Raw genomic sequence first — 10,097 nt, 5'->3', positions numbered from 1 at the left:
CTGGACTGGAAGAAACGATAAAAATTTAAGGGTAGCCTTTCCAGAAGGAAACACTATAAAATTCTGAAAACGACAAAAAATATATTTACAATACTGATTTACACCATTTCTAAAAGAAAATTAATTCACTATAGACCCTCTTATAATGAAACAAAAGGCCTATGTTGCCTATATTACATTCATTGTAGAATTTCTTATTGCTTTTTGCAATTGACGTTACTTGTTTTCTGTTAAATTATGTTTAAGAAAAGTCATATATGGAAATAGTACTTCATATACACAAAGCGAATAAAACCAAAATGTTTCCGAAAATTTGAATTGAACCAAATTTTTTTTAATTTACCGCATTGTGCCAGAAACTCTAAAATGTTCCAAAAACGGTGCAATAGAGCTCCCAGGTTGTCTCGAGGGAGAACAAGGATTTGTTCCCCGCTGGAGAAAATTTCTGGTCCTGTGGGGTGGTGCAGTGGGTTTTACCTTAGCTTGGTGATACGAGACCCAGGGATCGAACCCGGTTGCAGCAACACACTGCAGGACCAATGCAAGGACCTTACTTGTCAAGAAATGTCGGTAATCCGATTACTTTCCTATAAAATTTAATAAAATTTTTATATAAAATTTTAAACCTCTATCACGCACAATGAACTTCAAAACACAAATTATGGACCATATATGACTGAAAAATTGAGAACAATACCACTTGCTGTCACATAGAACTAGAAAAATTAGGAGTATCCGTCATCCTTCACATGAGTTTTTGAAAGTTTTTCAATTTTTTGGGCATGATAACAAACTTTTCGAGGTTTGCTGTGATAGAAATTTTATATTGTAAGGTCAAGATTTTAGCAAAACCTCGTTTTACAACACAGTCTTGCCGACTCAATTACCTTCTTTTTTTTTTTTTTCTTTTTTTTTTTACTGTATCTCATGACAAAGTAGAGTGGGCGGGAGAGGGGCTTAAATCACCTTCCCTTCTCTATGATACTTCTTCCATCGGGTGTGATCCACGAATAGACTTTTGATACTATTTGTCTCGTTTATAAAAGTATTTCTTATGTATAAGGCTATACGTATATATAAGTGCCGGTGAATCCAAATAACCCCATCTACTTTTGAAATTAAACATAGTCGTTGCTTAGATACTTTAAAAAATACACAATTTATTTCCTGTGGCTAAGTGAAAGAAATTGAAAAAATATGACTCTAGCAGATAGAACTTGGCAAGACAGAGAAATTAGATTTGACATCTCAGTTTTGTGAGTTATTATAACTTTTTAATAAGATGTAGTTAAGCTGTTTTTGTTTTCTTTTGGACCCAAATTCAGTTATCTGATGATATATGATTATTTTTCCGTCGAGGATTGGTGTTCTTCAGTCTCAATGGAAATGTTGTCTACTTTGTATAAACTCCTTTTTTCTAAAATAACTTTCACATAATTAGAATGTGTTATTCAAGCATTTTAACCTGGTTCAGCCTCGCAGGAAATAGTTCTGGCACTTTACATCCTATTCCACGATAGTTATTTTCTTCGTTAATTGGATTTATTTGTTAAAACCACTTGCATTATAGCGTAAGAAAAATGGTTGAGCGAATTCGTGTTAACAATTGAAGTCCAATTCAAAAAAGAAAAAAAAGACTTGAGTTATACCAAGTACCTACTGTAACAAAAGAATGATTAGACAAAGGTAATATGATATGACATGATACTCGTATTTATCATCAAAAAAGCCACAAGACCACTAATGGTTCTGATAGATAAAGATGAGGTATAAAATTTTCCGCCTTAATCAAACGTGCTGGCTATCACTCATTGCTGTAACTGCGATCTTATAACAAAGCCTAACCAGTTCCTATACATGGTGACTTCAGTCGAACCCTCCAATATATTTTTTATTGAAACTAGAGGGTGCTACAAAGAAATATACGCTTCTCACGCAAGACTGTAAACGCAGTGACCGCAGTTGGATTGCAGTCAGTCCTTTTTCTGTCCCTTTTTTGTGCCCCTCCCCCCTGCACAATGACAAAATCCTCCAATCAAAATCTTGAGAAAGCAGTTTTGTTCAAAAAGTTCAACAAATACATCTCTAGGGATACCGTGACCCCCAGAGTCCAAGAACAAAGGGCAGTAAGCTATACAAATTACCCATTGTTTTGCTTTAATAATGGACAAGGGAGGCATATTTGATCCTAGATGTCAGACTATCTTGAAACTTTCAGAGATCATTCTTTAGAAAATAAGTCATTACATTTTGTTGGGGTATGGGGGAGGGGGAATATCAAGGTGCCAGGAAATGTCTCAAAAACTATTTTGTTCATGATCAGCTGTATTTTGAGTGAGCTCTTACGGATTGTCTGCTAGGCAAAGATTCTCATGTTTCCCAAAATTAAGCTCTGGAAACACCATGGGTACCCAAGTAAATCAAAAAGAAACTATATCCACCCGGCTTTTCAAGTTATTTGAAATATTTTGAGAAGTGACTAAAGGGATCGAGTTGAAACTGTGAGGGACTTCTGGAGGGTAGAAATGTCAAGTAATTTTTATATTTTGACTTGGGGGTGGCAAAGGTTCATCGAACTACACTATGTGTATCCAGGTCTTCAAAATAGTAATGTCAGAAACATCTTGAGGATGGCTAGGGGGAAGGAGCGGAAACTTTCAGGCAGTTTTGTAGAAAAGATATTGGAGGGTGTGGCTAGGAAAATTTAAAGTTGGTGTTTGGGGAGTGGATTTGGCAAAACAATTTTTGTTTTGTTCAAACGAAATAATATTCATGCACGGCAAGGTCCTATGGGACCTAAAATGTCGTCAGTGTAGTAAATCTAAACACGCTGTGATTTTTCCAGCAATCAAAATGGTATTTCTGCAATATCTTGGGAACCACTTGGGGTACCAAGCTGAAACTTCGAGGGAATTTTGAGGGTGGAGGCAGATGGACTCTTAACTATGACTTAGGGAAGATGGTAGAGATAAGTCAAAAAACTCTAATTGCAGCCAGGTTATTAAAATACTCCATATTCCTGGAACCGACGAGGGGATGGAGTTTAAACTTTAAGGTAGTACAGGAGAAGAAAGTGGAGAGAGGTAAGTGGCTTAAATATTTATGTTGGCGGGGTGGGGGGAGGAGGGCAGTTAAAAGTTTCGCATCTGCACTCCACCACGTCTTTTTTGCACTATGAATCCATTCGTAAGCTAAGTTCATTCACCTCTTAGTAGCGAAGTAAATCAAAAGGCAATATATCGTGTAAGGTTGTCAAAATAAAGCGTTTACAATATATTTGGAATACCTTAGAGCACCAAGTTGAAACTTTGAGAGAGCGTTGAGGGGAATAGGGACCTCGAGTTTTAACTTGAGGGGAGAGAGCAGAGGGTGGGGGGACATTGTTTTTCTTTTATTCACCTAAACATGTTCCCACTATAATTCCCTAAGGGACCTAAAACCCATTCAGGGCCATGAAGCGAGGTGAATTAAAAGACACTATGTGTTGCCAGGTGGTTAAAATGTCACAAATAGAATATCATAGAAATGGCTTTGGTAGATCAAAAATAATACTTTCAGGGAGTGTTGCAGGAGGATGAAGTGGACATTAAATTTTGAGTATGGGAAGGGGAATAGGGTAAGGGTCTAAAGATTTGGTCTCTAATCTGTTTGAAATGTTTGGCACTCGGAATTTCTATTGCATTAGAATCTACCTTCAGTGAAGTAGTGCCGTATACCGAAAGAAACTATAGGTACCCATATTACCAAAATAACATGTCTGCATTACCTAAGGAATAGCTTGAGGAGATCGAGATGAACTATTCAAGGTATGTTAAGAGCGGGCAAGTGAACCTTGAAATTTTGCTGGAGTGGAGAGACAGAGATAAATTAAAAGAAACTAAATAACAAGAATATCAAAATGGCACATCTGCAACTTCTTGAGAAACTTTTGGAATTTTATATTTCAAAGGAGGAGATGTGGGGATAAAAAACATGTGTTTTTGCTTTTTTATACCAACAGTGAACCAAACCTACTTAGCCATTAACAGTTTCTTTTTATCGTTTCTTTTTGAAAGCAGACAAAATAGTTTTTAAAAATGTTTTTGTCTTTTGCATTAAGGCTCAAATGCTTTCATTTTTATCTTTGAGGCATACCTTCCCTGTCACTTTGCGAAAAGCCTATAGCTGCAATTCAAACAATCAAATTTGCGACAAGTCAACAACTGTAGATCCTACAAAAAAAGAAAAAAATAAGAAAATTTAATTATTCAAATCATTGGTTTTAGATGTGTCCATTCACCGTGTCATAGTTTTAATATTTTTTGAAGTTATATTTTAGAGAAAAACCCAGACTTGCCTAAAGAATGTAAACATTTTTGTATACTTCTATCTTCTTCTTCTTCTTACTTGGATTGCTATGAAAATGCTTTTGCATACTCTCCTCACCGGAATAAAATTCGGAGCCGAGAAATGTGTTTTTGCAGCTGGGTTCGAACTATCAGAGAGACTTTTAAGCACCGTTAAAATCACCGCTGTCGAATGTCCAATTTAGGAAAATTTCAATTCCCCGTCTTGACCAACTAAGAAAATTATCTTTTCGCAAGGAAAGTAGTGATGTGTCTCCTTTTTACCATTATTTTTGCGGAACTATCATAGAGACTTTTAAGCACCATTAAAATTATCGCAGCCGAATGTCCAATTTAGGAAAATTTCAATTCCCCGTCTTGACCAACTAAGAAAATTACCTTTTCGCAAGGAAAGTAGTGATGTGTCTCCTTTTTACCATTATTTTTGGGGAACTATCATAGAGACTTTTAAGCACCATTAAAATTACCGCAGCCGAATGTCCAATTTAGGAAAATTTCAATTCCCCGTCTTGACCAACTGAGAAAATTACCTTTTCGCAAGGAAAGTAGTGATGTGTCTCCTTTTTATCGTTATTTTTGCGGAACTATCATAGAGACTTTTAAGCACCATTAAAATTACCGCAGCCGAATGTCCAATTTAGGAAAATTTCAGTTCCCCGTCTTGACCAACTAAGAAAATTACCTTTTCGCAAGGAAAGTAGTGATGTGTCTCCTTTTTACCATTATTTTTGCGGAACTATCATAGAGACTTTTAAGCACCATTAAAATTACCGCAGCCGAATGTCCAATTTAGGAAAATTTCAGTTCCCCGTCTTGACCAACTAAGAAAATTACCTTTTCGCAAGGAAAGTAGTGATGTGTCTCCTTTTTACCATTATTTTTGCGGAACTATCATAGAGACTTTTAAGCACCATTAAAATTACCGCAGCCGAATGTCCAATTTAGGAAAATTTCAATTCCCCGTCTTGACCAACTAAGAAAATTACCTTTTCGCAAGGAAAGTAGTGATGTGTCTCCTTTTTACCATTATTTTTGGGGAACTATCATAGAGACTTTTAAGCACCATTAAAATTACCGCAGCCGAATGTCCAATTTAGGAAAATTTCAATTCCCCGTCTTGACCAACTAAGAAAATTACCTTTTCGCAAGGAAAGTAGTGATGTGTCTCCTTTTTACCATTATTTTTGGGGAACTATCATAGAGACTTTTAAGCACCATTAAAATTACCGCAGCCGAATGTCCAATTTAGGAAAATTTCAATTCCCCGTCTTGACCAACTGAGAAAATTACCTTTTCGCAAGGAAAGTAGTGATGTGTCTCCTTTTTATCATTATTTTTGCGGAACTATCATAGAGACTTTTAAGCACCATTAAAATTACCGCAGCCGAATGTCTAATTTAGGAAAATTTCAGCTCCCCGTCTTGACCAACTAAGAAAATTACCTTTTCGCAAGGAAAGTAGTGATGTGTCTCCTTTTTATCGTTATTTTTGCGGAACTATCATAGAGACTTTTAAGCACCATTAAAATTACCGCAGCCGAATGTCCAATTTAGGAAAATTTCAGTTCCCCGTCTTGACCAACTAAGAAAATTACCTTTTCGCAAGGAAAGTAGTGATGTGTCTCCTTTTTACCATTATTTTTGCGGAACTATCATAGAGACTTTTAAGCACCATTAAAATTACCGCAGCCGAATGTCCAATTTAGGAAAATTTCAGTTCCCCGTCTTGACCAACTAAGAAAATTACCTTTTCGCAAGGAAAGTAGTGATGTGTCTCCTTTTTACCATTATTTTTGCGGAACTATCATAGAGACTTTTAAGCACCATTAAAATTACCGCAGCCGAATGTCCAATTTAGGAAAATTTCAATTCCTCGTCTTGACCAACTAAGAAAATTACCTTTTCGCAAGGAAAGTAGTGATGTGTCTCCTTTTTACCATTATTTTTGGGGAACTATCATAGAGACTTTTAAGCACCATTAAAATTACCGCAGCCGAATGTCCAATTTAGGAAAATTTCAATTCCCCGTCTTGACCAACTAAGAAAATTACCTTTTCGCAAGGAAAGTAGTGATGTGTCTCCTTTTTACCATTATTTTTGGGGAACTATCATAGAGACTTTTAAGCACCATTAAAATTACCGCAGCCGAATGTCCAATTTAGGAAAATTTCAATTCCCCGTCTTGACCAACTGAGAAAATTACCTTTTCGCAAGGAAAGTAGTGATGTGTCTCCTTTTTATCATTATTTTTGCGGAACTATCATAGAGACTTTTAAGCACCATTAAAATTACCGCAGCCGAATGTCTAATTTAGGAAAATTTCAGCTCCCCATCTTGACGAAGAAAGAAAATTATCTTCTCACACGGGAAGCAGTGATGTGTTTCGTTCTTACCATTATCATTGCGGAATTATCACGGAGACTTTTAAGGGCTGATTTGAAAAGAGATTACTATAGCTAGTGACTTTAGTAAGTAAATAAATCAGTTTGTAACAACACATACGTACAGAATCAATTTTAAAAAAGATACATTCCGTATTTTTTTGACAGGGTATGATGTCATATCTGAGTGAACCCACTCCCGGACTCGCAGTGGTTTGTTCTTTCCTAGATTCATTAAAAAAGGTTTTTCTGAGGGAAGTAAAGAGCAAAGTTGAAACTTTAAAGGAACAAAAATTATTACTTCACAGCCAGTTTAATATATATCGATAAAACTAGTGCAAATAAACCGACTGATGATGTTTCCCTACGTTTGTATGATTATGGAAAATTAGCGCTTTACTGAAAACACAAAACAATATAGGAGTTTTGGCACAGCAAAACAAAACCGATTAAGGACATTTAAAAGCATTCTAATGCTTTAAAAACGCTTTCTAATGCTTATTATTTTTTTAGTTTAATTTGGTACCCCCTTTGCACAATGATCTCAGTCTAATGATTAGATCTTATTTTGTTTCTGGAAAGTATATTTCATGATCAGTTTGTAGAGTAGACATTTCCGAAATAAGGCCATTTTGAGAGTACTAGGACTAGCTTTTTTGAGGATTAGCTTAAGAATTTATGTTATAACCTGAAATGTTCCGTTCTATAGAGAGAAACAACCAAATTTCCAGAGTTCATATAATGACTTATTTGGTGTTCATTTCCAGTAATCCAGTAACTAAAGAGTATTTTTTACTATTTAAAAGTATATAATACTTTGTGTTGGCTGTATAACTCCTGAGACCTGATAAATCAATCCATTATTTCTGTATGGTGTTCAATGACCTTGCGGTTATTGAAATAATTAATGCTAAAAACTTTTCCGTAAAATAAGTTTTTGAAAGAATAGTAAAGAACTCCATCAAATCAAAAATGAGCAAAAGTGAAATCAAATAATCTACCAAGCATAAAACTACCACAAATCAATAAATAAATGAAACCCAAAACGAACAGAAATTACAATAAATAGCCAAGTCAAATTTAAAACAAGCTGAAATTAACATTTGTGGAGCTGACAATCTCCATACATTCCCAAGACAGAACATTTCAGAACAATTGCACTTTCAAACAGTTCGTGGTAACGAACTGTAGTAAGGAGCGACCCGGCTCAATATTAATAGAAGTCTAAAAAATGGAATTTTGATACCAATAGATACATCAAAAGAATCGAATTTTAATGCTAATTTTAAACATGTAAGTTTCATCAAGTTTAGTCTTACCCATCAAAGGTTACGAGCCTGAGAAAATTTGCGCTTTTTTTTAGAAAATAGGTGGGAAAACCCTCTAAAAGTCATAGAATCTTAACGAGAATCACAATCTTAACCTAAAAGTCATAGAATCTTAACCATCAGATTCAACGTATGAGAAAACCCTACTGTAAGAGTTTCAAGCTCCTATCTACAAAAATGTGGAATTTTGTATTTTTCGCAGAAGGCAGATCACGGGTGCGTGTTTATTTGTTGGTTTGTTTTTTTTTTGTTTTTTTTCCCCAGGGGTGATCGTATCGACCCAGTTGTCCTAGAATGTTGTGAGAGGGCTCATTTGAACGGAAATAAAAAGTTCTAGTGCCATTTTACGTGACCTAAAAAATTGGAGGGCACCTAGGCCCCCTCCCACACTAATTATTTTCCCAAAGTCAACGGATCAAAATTCTGAGATAGCCATTTTATTCAGCGTAGTCGAAAAACCTTATAACTATGTCTTTGGGGACGACTTACTCCCCCACAGTCCCCGTGGGAGGGGCAACAAGTTACAAACTTTGACCAGTGCTTACATATAGTAATGCTTATTGGGAAGTGAGAAGAGGGGGCTATGCTGGGGGAACTTTCCATCGAGAATTTGTCACGGGGGAAGAAAATTTCCATGAAGGGGGCGCAGGATTTACTAGCATTATTTAAAAAAAAACAATGAAAAAATAGATATGAACAAGTTTTTTTCAGCTGGAAGTAAGGAGCAGCATTAAAACTTAAAACAAACATAAATTATTACCCATATGAGAGGCTCATCTCCTCCTAATACCTCTATCTTTACGCTAACGTATTTTTAGTAATTTCAACTATTTATTCTACGGCTTTTGTGATTCAGGGGTCATTCTTAATGAATTGGGACAAAATTTAAGCTTTAGTGTAAAGATCGAGGTATCGACGATGGGTGAACCCCCTCATATACGCAATAAAAACATACGAATATAGAAGATCGTTACGTAAGTTAATTTGTAAGGTACGTATATTTTTTATTAATGAAAACGTTTGTAAAAAATTAAAAGTTCTAGTTGCCTTTTTATGTAATCAAAAAATTGGAGGGCAACTAGGCCTCCTCCCTCCTCCTTTTTTCTCAAAATCTTCCGATTATAACTATAAGAAAGCCATTTAGCCGAAAAAAATTAATATCCAAATTTATGTGCGAAGAGCCAAGATCAGAAACGTCCACATTGAAACTTAAAACGAACAGAAAGTACTCCGTATATGAAAGGGGCTTTTCCTCCGCAACCTCTCGCTCTTTACACTAAAGTTTTTTTTATTGTTTTAAAAAGTAGAGTTGTGAGAAAGAGTCAAACTTTAGCGTAAAGAGCGAGGCGTCGCGGAGGAAAAGCCCCTTTCACGTACGGAGTAATTTCTGTTCGTTTTAAGTTTTAATGTTGCTCCTTACTTTCATTTTAAAAAAAAACTTGTTTTTTACTTAATTTTTAAAGAGTAAAAGTGAAAACACTTCATGTGTATTTCTTTTTCAGTAAAGTACAAATAATTTTCTGGACTTGAGATGGCGTGAGGGTTGTCAGTCCTACTAATGTTAATTTCTGCTTGTTCTGAGTTCGATTGGGTCATTTATTGTAATTTCTGTCCGTTTTGGGTACATTTTTTTAATGATGGAGATATGTGGTATTTAATTAAAATGCCCTTTTGAAAAATTTAAACAGAAAGGAGTTATACTTTTGGACTTTTCATAGGATGAAGAACTACCATATGAGTCCATAATGTAAAAGTTTTGAGGAAATTGTGAGCAGAATTAGCTCACAAGAAAAGAATTGTCCAGGAAAGTTCCGTTGCAAAATCCTCTTCCGTTACTACCCTGCACATTCTTTACACGTTAAAGAAGAAGGTTTGGGATAGTTCCGGTATGAATTGCTGCCACGTCCACCTTACAGCCTAGACCTAGTCCCATCTGACTTGCCTATGTCCCAGTCTTTCTACTTGACAAGTAGCACCAAAAGTACCATTTTTAGTGCCATGTGGTACTTGCAGATGGTGGGACTTATAGAAACCATGCAGATA

General features: G+C 35.7%; 1 protein-coding gene across 2 annotated transcripts in view; it reads left to right on the top strand.

Annotated features, from left to right (window-relative positions):
* The first annotated feature begins 1,146 nt into the window (after positions 1–1,146).
* LOC136031462 (Bardet-Biedl syndrome 5 protein-like) overlaps positions 1,147–10,097 on the top strand; it is a 73,904-nt gene continuing 64,953 nt past the window's right edge. For both annotated transcript variants that reach the window (XM_065711079.1, XM_065711078.1), the window contains exon 1: positions 1,147–1,256. In XM_065711079.1, coding sequence (XP_065567151.1) covers positions 1,198–1,256 — 59 coding nt within the window. In that variant the 5' untranslated portion in view covers positions 1,147–1,197. The remainder of the gene's footprint in view (positions 1,257–10,097) is intronic.

The sequence above is a fragment of the Artemia franciscana genome, chromosome 9 (genome assembly GCF_032884065.1).
Source record: "Artemia franciscana chromosome 9, ASM3288406v1, whole genome shotgun sequence".
Lineage (NCBI taxonomy): Eukaryota > Metazoa > Arthropoda > Branchiopoda > Anostraca > Artemiidae > Artemia > Artemia franciscana.
This window is presented reverse-complemented; position numbering and strand designations above follow the sequence as displayed.